The sequence below is a fragment of the Daldinia childiae genome, assembly GCF_008694065.1.
Source record: "Daldinia childiae strain JS-1345 chromosome Unknown Scaffold3, whole genome shotgun sequence".
Lineage (NCBI taxonomy): Eukaryota > Fungi > Ascomycota > Sordariomycetes > Xylariales > Hypoxylaceae > Daldinia > Daldinia childiae.
Window position 1 is genome coordinate 323303 of NW_022984644.1, and position 20896 is coordinate 344198.

A 20896-nucleotide genomic window follows, 5' to 3' on the forward strand; every position below is an offset into this window, starting at 1 on the left:
AACTCTGCCTACATTCGGCAACTTGTCATTGTCGTTATTAGTACATTTGTGTTTTCTCCTTCATACTACTACTATCCCTTGTCTTCCTTCTATTTTGCTTCACTAGGAGAATTATCATAATAATGTCTCTTACTTTGACTGCGACACCCATTGCTATGCGCCAAATTCGTATTTTTCTCAAGCTAACATGCGTATTCTTCCAATAGTTAATAAGGCCCGGAAGGTATATAATACATATATATTACTATTTACTTCGCCCTGACTTATATTTCACCGTGCTAATGCATATCTCTGTTCCTCTTTTAGCCGAAATTCGAGCTTCACCTTACTATCTACGATTTAAATAATGTACCATTGGTTGCCGGCACCTCTACGATAAAATGGTACCTTCCAAACTCGATACATGGCGAGCACCGCGGCCGTACGGCCAAGTGCTCCATCGACAAGATCAATCATCGCGTTGTATATAACTATTCTAAGATTATACCCTTGCGCATCTCAATCGATCGCAATAACAACCTTTCCGAGTGCCCTATCGAATTCGAGGTGCTGCAGGAGTTTCCCATGATCCCCGGCGGTCGCGACGAGAAGATTCCCCTTGGCATTGTCAAGTTGAACCTAAGCGAATATGTCGAAGAAAGCGAAAACTTTCCTCGCCGGAGTATAGGTGCGCGGGCCAGCGCAAGCCTGGATCATGCACGAGAGAAGATCGGACAGGGCATGTCGCACCGACGACAAAGCAGTAGCAAATCGGGCGGTAGTCTTCCACCTGGTGTCATAGGAGGGACTAGTCCTACAAGTACAACAGCGCCGCCATTACCACACCCAGAAGAAAATGACGTGGTGGACGATGAGGCTGAGGAGGGTATCGTCCGGCGATACTTAATGCAGGAGAGCAAGATTAACAGCACACTTAAAATTGGCATCTTAATGATTCAGATTGACGGCGAGCGTAACTACGTCGCGCCTCCCCTCAAGACGGCACCTATGTTCGGCGGCATAGCCGGCATTATGACAGGTAGCGAGCAGGTCCCGGTCGAGGCACCCGAAGACGGTTCTACGCCCCCCAGCACTAAAACAAACTCCGGCTCCCTCGGCAAGTCCCGAGATGCCTCGGAGCTGCAGGACATGTATCGCCGCGCGCTAGCAGCAAGTTGGGCTTGTCAACCCGGCGAGCTACCGGCCGACGAGTGCATCGAGGACATCTTCTCGGGCGGCGATGGGTGGAGCGCTACTACGCGCCCCGGTTCTAAGCCCCCTATCCGCCGCAGCCGCCTCTCGCATTCTGGATCTGTCGCCAGCAGTACCAGTAATAACAGCGGCAACGTAAGTGACGACGAAGGCGTTGGTGGTAATACACTACGGCCTGCCGATATCCGCCGTATGCGCCAACACCATCTGCGTACGCACAGCGGTGGTAGCGATCACAGCTCTCCAACGCTGACGGGCGGGCTGCGCAGCAGCAGTACTAATGGTCGCCAGGAAGGTGGACGACATCCTCGGTACCGGGGACCCGGGAAGCCACTTAAAGAAGACGGCGGCGTAGACGGAGCATCGGATGGCGTACGCAGCCGCAGCGGGAGCTTAACAAGTCTAGCGCCAACGCTAGGCAGTGACCGTGGACGCGAGGGGTTCAGACGGCCGAAAGAAGTAGATGAGTACGAGGAGCGCGAGGACCTAGTCGCTTGGACGTTACCCGAGACCGTGGTATAAGGTTAAAGCTTGTGCGTGTGTTGGGGTATAGCGTAGCGTGGCATGGATAGGTAGCGTATCATCTTCGTGGGACATAGCGTACGGTTGTTTTTTATATCCAGGTATTGGAACTAAACTAACTAATTTACTTCACACACATACGTAAAATCTTGGTTGAGATGGGATAGACATACTTCATAATCTAGAAGTGGGCATTGTATATGTGAAGGACAGATTGGATGGGATGGGATTGGCGTTATGCATATATAATAGGTTGATACAAACCGGCTGCACATAGATTGGGTACCTAGGTAGATTAGATTAATGGACGGAGAATACAACTACCTCTTAAATTAGATCACATCACTCTACGAAACCAGGAATTAACCTGCACGACGAGAAACGAGATGTACAAAGTCATAGCATGCATAAACATCATAACTAGTTAAAATGCGTATATGCATCACGTCTACTCTATTCCCATGCTTAGCCCATGCTTATTCTGCCTGAGAGGGTAGAACAAGATTCCGCCCAAGTTAGTTCCATCTATCGAATAGTGCCTACCGAGCGTCGCAATGCCTCCCTCCCTTTTAACTAGACCGACGCCAATAAGCGAAGAGCAGTAAGTAACATTACCTATCTAGGTAGGTAAGATAGATAGGTGAACTATCTTACGGGGCTGCAAGAGTTCCCCTGACGCCACCCTTTCCGCCGACAGCTCTCGTCGTGATGGTGACTGCGAGGTCGGGCGCGACGTTGATCGTGACCTCGACCTTGCCTCCCTTCTTGACATCCCGAATGGCGGCCTCGGCGAGGGTAGTGCCGATCTTCCATATCTTCTCCCTGTGCTCCTCTTCCTCTTCGTCGGAGTCGAAGTCACTGTCGTCTTCATCCTCGTCATCTTCCTTGCTGCCGTTCTCCTTTGGCTTCGGCTCCGGCTTCGTCACCTTGATGTGAGTGCCGCCTTCAGCCACCTTCACCAGCACGTCACCTCCATTTGCGGGGGCTGCGACGTGGATTGTTCGGCGAGCCGGTGCAGCAGTCTCGGGTGCGATGATTGGTGTGAAAATCTCCTCGCCATCGTCGGATAATGAGATAACACCAATCGCATTGGTAATATGCTTGACAGTTGTAACAGCAGGGTGCGTTGACTGCTCAATGTCCTCCGCCTCATATTCTTGGATCAAAGAGGCCTGGAGAGCAGCACCACGAGCTTGGAGCTCCGAGGGGTTAATGGCGGTTGCGCTCGTTGCGGGGGCCTGGATAGTAGTGGTCTCTGGGAATATCGCGCGGAAGTTGTTTGCGATTCTGGGAGTGTGGGATGTGCCACCAGAGAGAATAACCTCGTCAATATCGAGGACGTCCAATCCAGCCTTCTTTATAACGCCGTCAACAAGGCGGTTGAAGCCTTCGAAAACTTTACGAGCAATTGTCTCATATCTCAGTCTGTTAATAGTAGTCTGGAAGTCAATACCGTCCGCCAAGCTTTCGACACTGAAACTGGCGTTGGTACCAATGCTAAGAGCCTTCTTGGTAGCTTCGGATTCGGCCTTAAGCTTCGCTAAGCTTCTAGCGTTTCCTCGAGGGTCGACATTGGGGTTTTTCTTCATGAACTCTTTGGCAAAGTGTTCCATAAGAACATTGTCTAGATGAACCCCAGCAAACTCATAGTCGTGAGCCGTTGCGAGGATTGTATACAGTCCACCTCTCGAAGCTACCACAGCAACATCTGAGCGTGTACCACCAAGATCGACCACCACGATTATTTTATCTTCCAACTTAGCCTCCGGCCTTGCGTCATAGGCAAGAGCTGAAGCGATAGGCTCGTTAATTAATTGGAGAACCTCAAGCTCAGCATCGTTTGCGGCCTGAATTAGGGCTTCTCTCTGGGGCTCTGTGAAGTTTGTAGGTACCGATATTACGGCAGAAGTAACCTTCCTTCCTAAGTAGTCCGAAGCAGATTGTAGAAGACGACGCAGGTATCGGGTAGAGGCTTCCTTCACGGAAATGGTAGAAGGCGATTCTCCCTCGACCTTGTCTTGAATGGTAAAAGAAACTGTTCCGTTCGCTTCCTTGGGGTGAGATGCGGCGTGACAGTGAGTAGGGTCAATGGACTTGAATCTGTTCCGAAGGTAAGTTACTTATTCGTCCATTTAGTATAAATGGAGGACTAACTCTTGACCAAGGAAATCCTTGAATGATATAACTGTGTTCTGGGGGTTCCGGATTAACAGGGCCTTAGCCTGATTTCCAGTGTACTCTTCTCCATCGACATATGATAGGATGGTGGGAATCTGTCGGTCTATATTATAGGATTAATTAGCGAAGTGTCGCAAATATAAAGGCGTGTTACCAACCTCCATCTTCGTTCGCAATAACAATAGGACTGTCATCAGTTGTGGAAGCAATAGAGCTGTACGAATTGCCAAAGGATATACCAATGGCGCATCGATCACTTGGCGAAACGCCAAGTTGGCCAGCTCCCTTCTCAGTCATGGATGCGATCTTCTTAAATTTTTAAAAAATAGCCAGGTTCGTAAGGAACAATTTAAAGTCGGGGCCAAATAATTCAAGAGTGTTGGAGATAGTAGTGTTCGCTGGTGGGGTGTGAGATTTTGGATTTCGGCGCCTTGCCAAAATTTTGTTCTTTAAAGCCAAGAAAAAAAAAAATGTAGTTCCTCGATGCAGCACATCCCTGCCCACTGTACACCCCCACATCTCAATTCCCGATTCCGCATAGCGGATTAAACCTAGCCACAATAACCCCTCCAAAGCTTTTTAACAGCCACAAGTAAAGCCAAAAGCAACTAAGGTTCACTCGAGTTTATTAGGTTCACTATATTTTCGTAGCTCAGCCACAAATTTTTTGAAGCTGCATCTCATAGAACATCAACAATACAACTTAAAATGGCAACTGCACAAAGTGAGAGAGTATTTGTCCTCCCCGGGGACCAGATAAATCCTTCATTGATTCCATCGCATCCAAAACGAGCTTTACGACTCGGTCCTGGACTTCGACATATCCCTCCGAATGAGTTGATACCTACAGTCGCTGGCCAACTCGTCACTGATCCTAGGAAGAATTCGATATGGGTTGAATACAACGGAGGGCGAGTAAGTCATCAGTTTACCTACATACAAGATCATTGATTGATAATTCCTATAGTACGTACCAACGGTCGGTGACCTAGTCATCGGTACCATGCATCATTCAGCAGCTGACTACTTTTACGTCATGCTGTCCAACTATACTTCCAATGCTATACTACCACAATTAGCATTTGAGATGGCCACGAAGAAGACGCGGCCCAACTTGAACCCCGGTGCTCTAGTCTACGCGAGAGTCTGCCTTGCCAATAGACACATGGATCCTGAGCTCGAATGCGTCTCGCCAAGCACAGGAAAGGCAGACGGCTTGGGTCCTTTAAACGGCGGCATGCTATTTGATATATCATTAGGAATGGCTCGACGGCTTCTAATGCGTAAATCCGCCGAAGAGGGCAAGGTAGTTGTCTTAGAGGAGCTAGGGTCCGCGGGTCTTGCTTTCGAGACAGCGGTCGGTAGGAACGGGAAGATATGGGTCAACAGTGAGAAGACGAAGACTGTGCTGATGGTTGGAAGAGCAGTAAAGGAGACAGATGAAAAGAGCCTTACTATTGACCAGCAGAAGAAGTTAGTACGAAAGCTGGTTAAGGAGATGAGTTAGGTCGGATCCAAAAACTACTCTGGTGTAGGTTAAGGCTGTTTTCTCCATACTTCAATGATACCCCAGTACTTTTCGGTCAGATTCCGCATTTTGTTTTTATACTTCAGTCTTTTTAATTTTATGCTATTGTGGTATGAGTGGTGATATCTTCTATACATTTATTACTATCTATGTTTTGTATACGCTGGTATTTTTAATCTTTTTTATCTAAGGGAATGGCTCAGAACGGTTCACGTATGACAATAAAGAAATATATGAAAACATAAACATTAATTTATAGGTATATATAAAGGCGCTATCCAGAGCATTTTCGAAGCGAAAATAGCTAATCTCGTGCTACAAGAGTAGCCATAAAACCATAACTTTCCCATATTTAGCCCATTACTGAATATCGATCTATCTTCCTTTTTGTTTTTATCTTACTCTGTTTCCATATCAAGGAAATAAATTAAGATGGGATGCATAAGTCAAGAAAGAGGAATCAACGAGTACGCCTATAACTCACCGTAAGAACGCCATAGACCGCCATAGAACGCCGAACCGTATACGCCGGCTAAAGTTTAGCAAGCCATGAAACATTGTGACCTTACCCTGCCTGCCCCTACCTTTTTGTTAATCAGTGTGCGACAGTCAAATCCATTGCATTTGCAACTTACCTTTAAATTGCTGCCTCTCGAAGCAGGTAACACATACCTTATCGTTGGAATCTTGATATTTGCAAAAGCAGGATTGTACAGCGCAAGAAAAGGCAGGGGAGGGTGTATTTATAGAAACAAGCATGGTGGACTGATCGTCATTATCCCCATCCTGATTTTTCTCTTCAATATAGGTAGTTGACGGTACACCACGTTCATGGTAGAATGCCGCGCTATCTAGTGCACGTACGCCGGAAGTTCGCTTTGGCGGGACTGGAGTTGAGCGTTAGCGGCTCGTTCACGTTTTGATCATCGAAAAGGGCGACAATGTAGGAGGGCTCATGTAAGAAAATTGTCAAAATTACTTACCTGAGACCACGTCCAACAATGTGCCTGTTTCAACCGTGAGTGAGTCTACCGAGGGTGAAGCCCGTACAAATGTAGCGGGGGCAGTGTGAATCCGGGGAATGAGTTCAATTTTCGATGCGTCAGCAAAATTGACACTTTTGACTATTCTCTCTTCGCCAGCAATACCAGCAGCGGGTGCGGGGGTGTCCTTACGCCAGGTGGGAATTTTTGGTGCTCGTTGAAGTTTGGGAAAAGTAGGTAGACTAGATATGGTTTCATTTTCCTGGTCAGAATGACTTTGAATATTGAGCTCTTCAGCCTGTTCAGTTATTCGTCGGACAAGGGAGCAGTCAGATCGCTTTAACGGAAGGTCACATGGCTTTGTTTTCGGACGAATTGGTTTTGGTTGAACCGGTGGCCCACTAGGTGGTCTACCGCGAGCGCTGGGAGGATAATCAAAGTCGTCACTGACTAGGTCGGAAAGATCGATAGGGGTGTCAGTCACGTATGCGCTGACCGGGTATCCAGTCCCTATCTTCGATACAAACGGGCCAGTCTCAGCAGATATAAGGTAAGAATACTCGCTTGGGACGGCAAGATGTTTACGATTTACGGAATTCCTTCTCGAAGAGAAGGAATCTGGATGGACTTGTTGCGCTTTGGGGTGCTTATGACGTTGATCATGATGTCTACTTCGGTGGACCAAAGGCGGTGGCGGTCGAAGTCCAACTGGAGAGTTGTTCGGAGTTCGCGGGACCTGTAACGATCGCCTTCTGGTAGTTTCAGCTTCTGCAGTATTCTCAGATTCTCTAGTATGTTTGGCATGTTTGGCATGTCTGGCTTCTCTAGAATGTCTAGCTTCCCTTGAATGTCTAGCTTCCCTTGAATGTCTAGCTTCCCTAGAATGTCTAGCTTCCGTAACATTTTTGGCTTGCGTGGCACCTTCAGCTAGTTTTTGGAGAGCCGTCTTGGAGACGGTATATGCGTCACGATGAACAGTTCTAGGATCGATCGTTTGATTATAAAGGCCGTTATTGAACTTATACTCGAGGAATTTCTGGCTTACATGAATAGCGGCTTTCTTGCCAAATTCTTCAGCGAAGAAATCGAGACAGTCATGACATACTCGCTGTAATAATTGTGTACTGCGCACCGGGTCGCAGCTTGAAAGTACATGACCCAGGCAGAAATAACTCCGGATGAGGTTATATCGCCAACATCTATAAAATTCTTGCTCCTTGTGGCGGCAAGCGTAGCGGAGCGTGAGGCGTTTACAGTCGCACGGCATGATGAATCTCGTTGCTTACCTAGATACGTAGAAGCGTAATAAAGAGCGTACTATTACTACACTGCTAAATATCTAGGAAGAATTGGAGGCTGAATGTTCTACCCAGGAGATTGTTGTTTCTGCCGTGTCTTTTATAGAGAGAACATGGTGGAAACGACGGTAAACGATGATTCGAGAGGACATTTATAGGTGAATTAGAGTAATTTGGAGTTTTTGTTCTAGGATATTATTACCTACATTGTTCTAAAACAAGAGGAAAAAATGAAGGACTTATTTATAAAGAGATTGTTATCTTGAAAATTCCATAGCAACCTTGTTTAAAGACAAAGGGACTAAACCATCACGGCGTAAACCAGTCTATTGTCTTCGACTCGATAGGTGTCTCTTGGGATAGAAATCAACAAGACAAAGCCCTGGATAGTTGTTCTGTACATGTTAATTGAATTTGGATATCATCTTATTCCGAGGTTGTCTTACTAGTAGCCCTAAGTCTTTACTTTGCTTCAACGTCTAAGATAGTTAGTTAAGAGAGTTGAAATTATAGTGTGCTACTGACCAAGGCCACATCTATGTTCGCATTGAGAGAGGCAGTGTAGATTATGAGGCTAAGTTCTTACTCATAACGAGATTGTTCCGATTTGTCATAAGTGAGAATTAAAGATTTTTAAGGTGGCCGGTTGAGTCACCACCGATCCATTATATACCTACCTAAAGTACCTATAGTAGTACATGGCTATATCTTATCTTATGTAAATATTTAATTACCTAACATTATATTCAAAGAAGCTACCCCGCCAAAGCTATCCTAAACAAACCGTCCTCCCATCTCAACCCACCTTTCGTCATAACGATCTGGAATAACGTCTCCATTCTTTTCTAAGTCCTATCTCTTTTCAAGCCGCAATTCCGTCATATACAAGCAAAATAACATTTCGGGTTGGCGACGCAAGAAATGGATCAGAAAGCAGACGATATTCTGCGACGACCCCTCTATGGTGAATTCCCATTTTAGCCCCCAATCGTCGCAAAAAGCTATAGTACATTTTTTTAACCATCTCACCAATAGTTTATAACCTACCCGACCAAGTCCTCAACAGCATCTCCTTAAAACAAGACGCCGCCATCGACAGCCAGGATACGATCAACAAATTGACCGAATCTGCGACGCAATCACAAACACAAGATGCGACGTCTGGAAACCCGTCGCCCGTAGTAGGCTCACAGTCATGCTCGCTATGCGCCCTCTCGTTTGGCACCGTACAAGACCAGCGCGGCCACTTAAAGTCTGACCTGCACCACTACAACCTAAAGCAGAAACTGCGGGGGAAAAGCCCCGTCTCCGAAGTCGAATTTGAGAAGCTGATTGCGGATCTCGACGAGAGTCTTTCAGGCTCAGATTCGTCGGACTCTGATGACGAAGACGAGGAAAACGGCGATAAGGAGAGCAACCTTCTAACAACTCTCTTGAAGAAGCAAGCTACACTTTCGGGAGGAAACTACAACAATGTTACAGGCGACGACCAAGGAGATGACGGAGATGGGAATCCAAAAAAGAAACAAAGGGGCGGGGGCGCGCAGCCTCTACTATGGTTTAGCTCCCCTCTCCTACCTCAGAATACCTATTTCGGCATCTACCGTGCTATATTCGCGCTGGCAGAATCCAAGGATGAAAATACAATAGTCGAGACGATCAAGAAAAAGCAACTCGAACCAATACCCGTGCCCAAAGCGAGACCGGACGGCAACCTTGCGCCCTCCGTCTATAAAGGACCGCACATCTTCCTCTGCATGATTGGCGGCGGACATTTCGCAGCCATGGTAGTATCACTGGCGCCGCGACAAACGAAGCACGGGTCCGTGGGTCCTTTGAATAGAGAAGCGACAGTATTGGCGCATAAAACATTTCACAGATATACTACGAGGAGGAAACAAGGTGGTTCGCAATCAGCAAACGACAATGCGAAGGGCAATGCTCATTCAGCCGGTTCAAGTATCCGTCGGTATAACGAGCAAGCCCTAACAGACGAAGTCCGATTGCTTCTGCAAGACTGGAAGGGCCTTCTTGACACGGCAGAGTTATTATTCATACGGGCGACGGGATCTACAAACCGTAGAACGCTCTTCGGTCCCTACGAAGATCAAGTCCTACGAGCCAACGATCCGCGTATACGGGGCTTCCCATTTAGCACACGAAGGGCAACTCAAAACGAGTTGATGCGATCTTTCATCGAGCTGACGCGGTTAAAAGTCCGCGAAATCGATCCAACTCAGGTTTCAAAGGCGCAGGAAGAACCGTCCGTGAAGACGACTTCTAAACCAACGAAGCCGACTGCGCCTAAGTTAACAGAAGAGGAAGAAACTGCACTATTACACACGTCACAGCTACAAGCTTTCATACGAAGATCGAAACTGCCCGCTCTACTATCATACCTGAAGAGCAACGACATATCCGCCAATTTCTTCTTTCAGCCAGCAGACTCGACCCAAAACTACCACGCACCAACTCCTCTACACCTTGCAGCGAACCAGAACTCAGCTCCCCTCATACTAGGACTACTAGTAAAAGGAGCCGCGGATCCCACAATCAAGAACGACGAAGGCAAGACTGCCTTCGAGTTAGCCGGCGATCGATCAACAAGGGACGCCTTCAGGGTAGCGCGCGACGAGCTCGGCGAGTCAAAGTGGGATTGGGAAGCCGCGCGAGTGCCGCCTGCTATGAAGAAAGAAGAAGCAGAAAAGCGAGATGAGCGCGAACGCAAAGAGGATGAGAGGAAAGAAGCAGAACGGCGCAAAGCCGAGGAGCAACGGCTCAAGAGCGAAGGGCCCAAAGTTCCCGATAGTAATAGCAAGGGGCGTGGGAAGAGTCTGCTAGATAGTGGCACTAAGAAGTCGGCGCAGGAAAAGCGCGAGGAGGAGGTAAGGGGCCTCACACCCGAGCAGAGGATGAAGCTCGATCGGGAACGAAGAGCCCGGGCGGCGGAGGAGAGGCTGCGGAGGATGCAAGCTGGTGGTGGCGGCTAGACCACATAGGTAGGCTACCTAGGTAGGCACCTTACTGCTAGCGTAAGGTACGCATGCTTATAAAGGGGAGAAGAAAATAGAAACGGGCTTTTAAAATGAGGCCGCATGGTGAGCTGCATCGGATTGATTGGCCTAACCAGGTCAAGTGAACGCAACCGCCGAGTACCGAAGCGTGCCTCTTCTTCTCCCGTGGCGGTTGTTTGTTCGTACCTAATGCATGTATGTGTAGTAGTACAGCGTTAAGCTAGATCTATTGCTGGTCCGTGGAAATTAAGACAGGACATTTTAGAATAGAACGGGTGGTGGCGAAACGCCCATAAGCGCCGCTAACTCTATGCCGGGCGCTCAATAGAACCCGACTGGGAAGCCTCTTTTTACACCGCGGCACATTTTGTGCTAGGTCAAGGAAGATGCTATCAAAATTAGATGCCTGGAAGTCAGGTTCGGTCCCGAGTGACGGACTGAAAGATCTCTACAGTTTCAACGATATCTATTTACCTTACCTGATGTAAGTAGCTTACCTGTAAGTAAGATATAAGCAAGCTCATTCTTGGATATCTTAGGTACCTAGGTAGATGAAAGGGGGAAGAGCTGTTGGATTATAATAGTGCATCCTGCGAGCCTTATATTTGACGGGTTTGGCAGGAGATACGCATTTGCCGTCGTCACCAACTCGACTTGTTCCTTTTAGATAACCCATGGATAAGTTCTCAAACATATGATAATATGATAATTGACAATTGATCCCAGACGTGAAATTCTAGATGCGTTTGGCTTACTGTTATGCCTGCAGTTATCCGTCATACGATAGATATCTCCGGATCAGGTAGCTTTAACTTACCGTTCTGAGGTTGCTTATCCCCGGATACATAGCCACCTCCTCTTCATCTCAACCATTGTAACGGATAGCTCGGGTTAATCATGTCTTCTTCATGCAGCCATCAGTCAATAATATCAGTCAGATTAATCAATAACTATGCCGTGTTCTAGTTTCTGTTTCTGTTTCTGTTTGACTATTGACTATATTGTTGGAGGTGGCCTTGGTATTATATGCCGTTCGTAAATATACCGCTCGCATTATGAAAACTCCATGCTAGCGGCACTGGGAGAATCGTCGCCAAGCACGAAATCCTCCCGACACACCTGCGTTTGTCTTTACCACGAACTTGGCTTCTGGGCCATCTGGCTGGAGTTGTAAATCTGAAGCTGGGGCTTGAAATAGTGGAGTGCAAATCGACAATTAATCAAAGGGATCTCGACACAGATCGATCTTCGTTGATTTACTTCGCAGGGACCAATTAGGTTTTGTTCCTGTAGGATTTTCGTCGTCAGCGTTTAGCTCCCGCGGATTTACAGTAGGGGTTATAATAGCGATCAGCACACGCCCGAGAGGCCGGAACAGAAGGCTTGCTTATAGCGCTGATCGCAGCACTTCGCAGCTAATAATAGTTGAATAATGCCTGACAGCACGTTTTGGCTCTTTTTTAGAGCTCGACAGTTTAGTAGCTTAGAGAGTGATTCCTTAATAGACGAAGTTCCGAATATTTCAAAGTACCGCTTAATTTCCCTTATTTGCCGTAGTAATATCCGCGTAGAGAATCTTTCATCTCTTAGTTTTTTAGCTACTATAGCTGAGGTGCTCCGTGCGTAGTTTATCATAAGGTCGCTTCGAAATAGTCGCTTCCTTCGACCCTTAAGCTTAGGTTCCTTAGGTTTTATCATTCGATAAATCCTTAGGCCTGAAGCTAAGTATGTAAGTGTTATGTTCTTCTGTATAGTTAGGTAGTTATGTTGTATTGATTGAATGTTCGGGTAGCTCTGCTAATATAGAATATGTAACCGTGCGTTGCATAGTTGGATTTCGGAAAGCCCTCTTATTTCACTCTTCTATGAATAGCCTGATATAGCATTAAAGAAATGTGAAAGAAGCGTTACTCTTTCAGTTTAGGACTTAATCCGTAGCCATATATGGCATTTGTTAGGTAATTGATTTCCGACCACGAGGAAACTATTGGTGATCAGACCCCAAAGAATGGTTGGACGGTAGATATGCTGTCCAACATTCCAACATCCATGGGTACCGATAGCGTTAGCTTATTCCAAAAATGGTATGTGTGCCTGTCGATCCCTGTTAGGTTCCAAGGTTGTCGCTTAAACTGATCTCAAAGATTGAACGCACAGTCCCAGTTATGATCACATACATCATCATTGTAGCTTTCTCTTTAACGAGATGAAGAAGCCGAAAGTTTAACCAGTCTATCGGAATAAACCGTTCTAATAATCATGTTTTTATCTCGTATAGGAAATTGTGCTTGGACCTATCAAGAATTATCTTAGCTTCGGGAGGTCAAGGAAATAATAATTTGTGGAATTTGACATCTCTTAACTGCTATGAAATAGAACAGCGTCAAAAAAGTGCCGATTTTGTAAGTACTAGGTAACGTACCAAAAGGCTCACTTTCTTCTTATCCACACAACTCAGCAAAATCCTCGAGCATATATATATATAAGGTACCTAGGTATATATAACTTATATCAGAATGAAATTTAGAGTCTATTTCATATGGCTATGTTTTTTGGTATTTTGTTGATTGATATATCTTGAGAATCTTTTTCAAAAGTACCCTTTGATAGGCACTTATTTTGACGCCATTCTGTTAAGCGCGAAGATCTAGCCTTACTATTTGTTACCTGTGTGTGGCTGTGTAAATAATAGTTAACATGATCTGTAACAACGAGATTTCCGAGAAGGGTTCTCAAGCCGAAGATGGGACGATACTGTATGACCAATACCTACCGTCACATCAGCCAAGGGTAGGTCTCAGGTAATGCGTGCGGCTCGTATTTACCCCGTAGTGGACCACCTGTCGTCCGAATAGGGGAAACTAGATGAAGGTGGATAGAAGCTCGGCTCTCGGTATGTAGCGACCGGCCAAGGGTTTTCCTTGTCTAGATCATCGAGCTAGCTCGGAATCTCGGAGGACATTAGAGATCTAGGAGAAAGGGAGAATAGTTCAGCGGGTTTAGATTTAGCCCTTTCAACTCTAACATAGCTACTAATTACTATGTAGTTAAATCGCGTAGAGAAAAGCAGACAAGAAAGAAAATGGTGAGACTTTGGGCTCAACGCTGGCGGGTGTCGGAAGTTGTTACTGGCTGGAGAGTGAAACATAAAGCAGGGCTCGACAATTCCTAACGGAGTACAGAGAGCTAAACTACAAAAGGGTTAACAGTGTTGGTTCTCGCTTCTTAGGGAGGTGCCAAGATCTTAGATTTAACCCCCTGTTAAACTAACTACCCTGTCATTGCCCTGTCTTGTCAAACCATAAAGCTAAAGCTTAGTTGACATCCATGGATATGACTTCCTGACTTCTAGTCGCTCTAGCCACAAAAATTGGCCGGAACATCTCGTAGTTAGGTTCTTATTTCGTGCTATTTTTCCGATCAGGAAGACTTTAACGAGTCTAACAGAAACTACCTCCTTACTACCTAACTACGTTAGCCCCCGGTGCTGTTTTACATAGTATGCTTCTTTGCTTTTCGTATTATCCGACTCCTATTTTGATAGCTTGACGAACTACTTTCTTCTATGACGCTTACTTCGTTGAGTAGAAAGATCTTATGGAGGCCTGTTATAGCAGTACGAGGTCACATTCATGCAGCATTGTAACAGCCAATTTTAGTATTTGAGTAAGGTAATAAAGAAAACGAACATTATACTTGATAATAAAGGTAAGGCTCAGTGAGGCGAATGTAGATCTTGTTACCTAACAGTGACTGATGGATTATCATAGGTGGGGTTAACGCATTATTGGTAGAAAAAGACCGATCGTTGCAGGGACTATAACAGATCTGAGCGTCCGATAAAAAAAACCTGTAATCGAATCGGTGGTCCCACGTTGCCACCCTTGGCCTTGGCCTTGGCTGCAGTTTACAGTTTGCAGATGCAACTCATTGATAGTTCTTGTACCTGCATTAGGACCAGTTCCTCAGGTTAGAGGCAAAGTGGCTGTGCCCGTTTCAAGTTGAACAAACCACCATCTGTTACTATGTATCTCTTCTAATAGTAAGGGGTTCTTCAAATTCTGAGCCAGTCTCGCTTTGCTTTTGGCAAGTGTCTAATGTCATGCATCTATGCAATCTAGGAACCGGCAGTATCTGACGATGGGGTATTAGGGCTATACTGCTTTCTGCCTGATAGAGGGCGTTCTCGTTACACGACAGCCATCCTCTTTTCACCATTTTAGAATCAACTGCTAAACCCTGTGTCAGCCAGTTTATTTCTGGCGGCTTACTCAAACAAACCCCAACGGCAGTAGTTACCTGTTTATGGTAGCAATCGGATAGAGGGGAGTAGACATCTGTATCTGGTTTACAAAAGAATTCATGAATGTTATGGCAGTTTCTTGGCCAGATTCATTGTAAACAGGGGCTACCATTGGCTAAAAAGGACATGTCGGGGTCGACTTGACTGGCCAGGAACAACGGATAGATTGTAGGTGATCCTTGATAAACCCCTGAAAATACCACACCAGGATCTAAGACACCCTGGCTTGCAACCGCGCGCTCTGTGCTCTCAACTTAGTCTAACTGAGGTGGAGTTCCAAGACTTTTTCAACTTCACGCGGGTCCCTAGCGTGAGTCCATTCGACATTCCGACCTCCATGAGAGCTCTGCCATGCCGCTTTGGGCAATCTTCCTCCTAGTCAAAGACCACCCTGCGGGCTAGGTCTTGCTCGATCCTGGAACAGGGGACAAGAGCCCACAGGCCTCAGAATGGGTGCTTGGAATAATCCAGCCAATCCTAGATCCCAGTCAAGCAGGGTTGGACCTCTACCCGCACGACTCTATTAACCTCCTCTCCAAACGAATGGCTCACGGCTGCCCATTAAGATCTGGTATATATGGTGGTGAATCTCTTCTTCATCTATCTCCAGAAAGACTCCTTCTCTATCACTACTTTCTTTTCCTTAAGGTAGACATCACTGTCGCTTCTTTCTTATTTGGAAGTTTAGGTCATTCGTTTTCCTACTTCCGCCCTTCATTTTCTTGCTATACAGTAATTATAGGAAAAACTACATTCTTTATAAGAATTTCACAAATCACTACCTATCCAGGACAGTTAAATCAAAATGAAGTATTCATTCACGCTTGTTACCCTGGCTGCTGGCATCAGCCAGGTCACGGCCACGGGCTTCTTCGGATTTCACAATGCCCCCCAATTCAGCTGCCCCGATAACACGGACAACGTGTGTATCCCCGACATCGTAAAGGGTATCGACTGGTCCGACCTCCCCTTCGGTGGATTCGACGCATACAAGGGATTCAAGTGGAGCGGCTTCACTTGCGGCGAGAAGTTCGGCAAGCGGGATGAGCTGACTGCCCGGACTTTCCAGAGCAAGTGCATTACCGGCAAGGCTCACCAGGACAAGGGAAAGAGCCCCAAGATCAGCTGTGACAACAGCAAGGGTGTCAAGAAGACCTCCATCAAGAAGTTCCAGGTTTCCCCCGAGTTCGACTGTGACTTGGAGTTCCACTACACTATGCCCGACGGATCTGCTTGCAAGCACCGATCTTCTTGCAAGGCTTCCGGTACCGTCGTCGAGAACACCCAGTGCGGTGGTGCTACCGACGTCACTGTCGTCTACCCTAAGCAGCCTTCTAAGCCTAAGGACTCTTGCGACTTCGGCATCCACCACATCGACTTCGACTGCGAGGCCCCTAAACCCCCTAAGCCCTCTACTCCCTCCAGCAGCTCCGTTGTCGTGAGCAGCAGCGTCTCTAGCAGCCTCCCCAGCAGCTCTGCTGTCGTAAGCAGCAGCTCCGTTGCCGTAAGTAGCAGCGCCTCGTACCCTGCTAGCAGCCTCTCTACTAGCTCTGTTGCTGTAAGCAGCAGCGCGTCTGAATCGTCTGTCGTCGCCTCTTCCAGCTCTGCCAGTGTCTTCGAGTCGACTAGCTCCTCGTCTGCCACCACTAGCATTCCCATTGGTGTTTCGTCCACCGTCAGCGTCCCCGCTGGAAGCGCCAGCACTTCGGCGCCTACCCTCCCTTACCCCGTTGTCAACAGCACTACCTCTGCTACTGAGGCCACCAGCTCTACCGCTGATGTCTCTTCTTTCTCTGTTACCAGCTACTTGACTACTTCTACTGTTTTCACTACCTCGGTCCAGACCATCACTAGCTGTGGTCCTTCTGTTCCCAACTGCCCTGCTGGCTCGAACACGGTTGTTACCGTTACCGTCCCCCTTTCTACCACCATCTGCCCTGTTACCGAGACTATTGGTGTCTCTACCCCGGCTGTCTCTACCCCCGCTACCAAGCCTACTGAGTCTGCCGCCAAGCCCACCGAGTCCTCCGTGGAGTCGACTCCTACTGGCCCCTCTGGTACTTCCCCTGCTTCCAGCAGCAGCAGCACCCCTGCCGGCCCGGTTGAGACTCTCCCTTGCCCTAACGTTGTTCCCTCTTGCTTGAACACCTGGATGTTCAGCGTTGGCTGCAAGGATAACACCGACTCTGCCTGCTACTGCCCTGACGCTAGCTTCGTCAAGAACATCTTCACCTGCCTGTACGCCCACGGCGAGTCTGATGAGGTCATCTCTGAGGCTATCAGCTACTTCCAGGGTATCTGCGCTCCTTTCGTGCCCAGCAACCCCGGTATTGCCACTGGTGCTGATACCATCACCACCATCCTCACTGCTACCCCTACTGCTCCCCCTGCTGCTGTCACCACCATCGAGGTTGCCACCACTGTTGTTGTTCCTTGCACCAACGAGGCTGGTGAGACTATCCCCAGCTCCAGCAGCACTGTGACCATCAGCACCAGCTTGACCGTCCCCGGTATCGTCTTCAGCACCGCTACCAACGGCCCTAGCTCCACCGGTGTTGTTGTCGTCCCTGGCACTTACGTCGCTACCGTCCCGGTTGCTACTCCTACCGCCGAGACTCCGGCCCCGACTGGTGCTGCCCCTTACCCTACTCTGGGTGGCTCCTCGACCCTGGTCACCGCTGCCCCCTCCGGCACTGGTGTCGTTTACCCAACCTCGGCCCCGAGCAGCTCGGTGATCTTCACCGCCGGCGCTGCCCACGTCGGTGCCGGTATGGGCCTTCTCGGCTTCGCCGGTATGGTCGTCGCCGCTGCCCTATAAGGCATGCGAGTAATACAATACTAGTAGTAGCCTCACCGTAGGCAAGTTTCTTTCTCTGTACAGTACAACATGGCCACTGCCGTCAAAATAAGATTCTTACGATCCTTACGAACGAACTTGCATATCTTTGGGAACCTGGCAAAAAAGATGGGTTTTCTTTTAATTTAAACTGATATACCGTCACACCGTGGTGGTTCGGTGGAGTAGCTTCTCCCGTATCTCGATGACGGCGAGTTGGGAGAAGTGGTACGGCTTGGGTGGTGGAGTGTATAAAAACACGGATGGACTTGTAGTAATAGTAATACCCCGATAAATTATAGCTGAGCTTGAACTTTACTATATATTTTCTTGAAAGATAGCTTCATCATTGTGCTTGCTCGTAAAGTGATCTGTTTATTACGTGTCTTAAGTGGCCCCTAATTCTCCTTGCTATAGACTTGGTTTATTTCAATTAACTAAGGGTTGGATGGGAGTATAATGACTCGCCTCAGAGTCTCCTCCAGAAGATATGTCGCTATTCACAATTTCAAAGTCTTGCTACCCGTTTCCGTCAATACGCCTCGTACTTACCCGCAGGTAAATATTAGAGCACTGACGACAAACCGATTCTGATAAGTGACACAAGTACCCAAGGTAATTGCCTAGGTAATTCCCGAGGTAATTCAATGCGCCTCCATTAAACCCAACCTTATCGTTCACACCTGCCGTCCCTTCCTTCGTTGTAAAAGCCACCTACCTTCGAAGTATGTAACTTGCACTGTAGATGCAAGTTGCCTGACATTCGACGGTGGCAACACCGCTAGGTTTAATTATTGCAGTTACTACGTGAATGCTAGTATGAGCATCGTCCCTTCCCTCGTCTTATGTTTCGTACCTTCAATAGGTAGTCTACCTCGGGTACCTTCCCACTTCATAGTTTACTGCTAAGTTTTCTGTTGAGGATAAATTTGACATAAATTGTTAGTGCGACGATCTTTCTTGACTCCAATCTTTTCTCTTACTTAAATCATTCATTCACCAATACATCGTCAACCACCGTCAACCACCGATTGACTGCCTATCTAGCCCGACAACTATGGATTCTTATAGAAGAGCCATTGTTAACCTCAGCGATGAGCAGCATCCCAACTACCGTCTCACCAAGCTGAACGACGCTTCTAAGTTCTTCTCGATGCTCCCTAAAGAAGTATGTCTAGTTTCTCTGTCTCAGTCGTAAACTATTACTAATAATATTGCTTACATCTTCTAAAGGTCCGACTCATGATTTACGAATATACGGTATATGTCAGTGAAGAGATTCGACCAAAGCAATTCGAGTCCCGCTCAAACAAGTTCATATGCTGCATATCCGCGCCTACTATGCAAAATCGCCTATGCCGACAACAGCCGGCTGTTGTTTCGCTTGCTCGCGTATGCCGAGCCATATATGCTGAGCTTGAACACTTTCAGCCGTTCTACAAGGTCAACAAGTTCTATTTTACGGAATTGATCGGGCTTCGTAAATATCTTGCGGCTATTATACCGTCTCGTCGTCAAGCAATCCGTCGGGTCGACTTCAAGGTGGATAATTGGTTTGACCGCTGGCTTCTAAGCAAGCGAATATTTCATGACAGCCCTACATACCCTCTGGACCACGGCACGTTGGTAATTCTTAGTCAAACCAGCCTCGAAGAGTTTACCTTCATTGAAGAAATATCCGATCTACCTCCAGGCACAGTCGCCGCCGACGTGTTGCGCACGAATCTCAACCGGGTCTTGGAATATCCTGACGGATTGCACACCATACGGAATCTGCCTTGCTTCCGACTGGGATTCGTCCTTGAGTCTCCGGACGAGACCACTGATAAGTTGATAAAGGAAATCGACGGAGCATGTAAGCTAGCATCTGGTTTTAGCCCTTGTCCATCACTTAGTTTTTCATAAAGAGTAGAGTAATGTTTTCCAGAATGCATTATCTTACCAGACTCACTCTATCATATAAGCCATTGCTAACTATTGTATTTTATAGTGGCGACCCGCAGGCAACGCATTGGTACAGATAGACCCGAATGGTTTAAGCAGTTGAATAACTTTAGGTCGACAGAAAAAGCCCTGCGCGAAGTCTGCGGTCTCGATATTCTAGGCGAAGATCGAGTAACTCTAGATAGAGCTGCTAGTTATTTTGGTACTATCTCTTCTCGGACAAGGAGTAAATGCCAACTACCTAACTCAGAAGGCCAAATACTTAAGAATATACCAAGATACAGTGCAGATGGTATCTTGACTTCTTATATTTACGGAATACACGATATTCGTTGGAATGGAACGGATGTGCAGTGCCAAGTCTCGCACAAGTACGAAGCCAAGGTCTGGGAGGATATCTCTGCTATCCTTACCCCTGACAATGTATATACCATTATAAGGTTCTACAATGGTCTAATAAAGGAAACAGACTCTAGCCGCTTAGATGAGGTTAAAAACAAGCCGACCTTGCGCGATATTCTCGACATTCAAGGGGGTTTTCATTTTATTCAGCATACTGGGGCAGAGGGTTATAGAAAACAGAGACTGTCTTTCATGAGAGAATATTGGTTGGAATCTGCAAACCGATGGGACGCTTACATAACCGGCCTGGAAAGGGTGGGAACCTTGGGGGAACAGAAAGAAGAAGCAACTCAGGAAGCCAAAGGAAGGACCCGAAAAAGAGGCTGAGCTATAGTAAGAGAATGTTCAAGGGACTTGCACACAGCAGGCGACGGCTAAATCATGGAAAGCAACAACATCGCGATATTCGCAGGGCCCATAATGGACGATATGATGGATATAGGACGTAGTTTGGTGATACTATCACAACTCAGTTGTTATCATCGGCGAGTTCTTATTGTCGGCATCTTTTCTTTATTGAAGAAGCAGGAGTTCAAGGAAGGACAGGGGTTTTCTCGACACTTACATTTAATGGTTGACTGTTTCTATCACGGTTGCTTGTACTATACCCGTAGATCACTCTTCAGGTGAACATCTCAGAAGATATGAATAATCAATCAATTTCTTTCATAAAATATATCACCGAGGTATACTAAGT

At 47.0% G+C, this 20896-nt stretch overlaps 6 protein-coding genes across 6 annotated transcripts; 5 read left to right on the forward strand and 1 right to left on the reverse strand.

Annotated features, from left to right (window-relative positions):
- Positions 1 to 187: 187 nt before the first annotated feature.
- Positions 188 to 1713, forward strand: GL218_02841 (uncharacterized protein; the record flags this gene model as incomplete). Its single annotated transcript, XM_033579379.1, has 2 exons — positions 188 to 223; positions 307 to 1713. 2 exons carry the CDS (start codon positions 188 to 190, stop codon positions 1711 to 1713), a joined length of 1443 nt encoding a protein of 480 aa, XP_033436980.1.
- A 650-nt stretch (positions 1714 to 2363) lies between these two features.
- Positions 2364 to 4188, reverse strand: GL218_02842 (Ribosome-associated complex subunit SSZ1; the record flags this gene model as incomplete). Its single annotated transcript, XM_033579380.1, has 3 exons — positions 2364 to 3813; positions 3868 to 3994; positions 4050 to 4188. The coding sequence occupies 3 exons, from the start codon at positions 4186 to 4188 to the stop codon at positions 2364 to 2366; spliced, it is 1716 nt and encodes a 571-aa protein (XP_033436976.1).
- Positions 4189 to 4599: 411 nt separating this feature from the next.
- GL218_02843 (Exosome complex component RRP40) lies at positions 4600 to 5398 on the forward strand (the record flags this gene model as incomplete). The annotated part of the gene is made up of 2 exons (XM_033579381.1): positions 4600 to 4806; positions 4859 to 5398. 2 exons carry the CDS (start codon positions 4600 to 4602, stop codon positions 5396 to 5398), a joined length of 747 nt encoding a protein of 248 aa, XP_033436977.1.
- A 3223-nt stretch (positions 5399 to 8621) lies between these two features.
- On the forward strand, positions 8622 to 10690 carry GL218_02844 (uncharacterized protein; the record flags this gene model as incomplete). Its single annotated transcript, XM_033579382.1, has 2 exons — positions 8622 to 8664; positions 8736 to 10690. The coding sequence occupies 2 exons, from the start codon at positions 8622 to 8624 to the stop codon at positions 10688 to 10690; spliced, it is 1998 nt and encodes a 665-aa protein (XP_033436983.1).
- A 5132-nt stretch (positions 10691 to 15822) lies between these two features.
- GL218_02845 (putative adhesin protein mad1 protein) lies at positions 15823 to 17835 on the forward strand (the record flags this gene model as incomplete). Its single annotated transcript, XM_033579383.1, has 1 exon — positions 15823 to 17835. One exon carries the CDS (start codon positions 15823 to 15825, stop codon positions 17833 to 17835), a length of 2013 nt encoding a protein of 670 aa, XP_033436984.1.
- A 1075-nt stretch (positions 17836 to 18910) lies between these two features.
- Positions 18911 to 20526, forward strand: GL218_02846 (uncharacterized protein; the record flags this gene model as incomplete). Its single annotated transcript, XM_033579384.1, has 3 exons — positions 18911 to 19021; positions 19087 to 19708; positions 19844 to 20526. 3 exons carry the CDS (start codon positions 18911 to 18913, stop codon positions 20524 to 20526), a joined length of 1416 nt encoding a protein of 471 aa, XP_033436981.1.
- Positions 20527 to 20896: the final 370 nt, after the last annotated feature.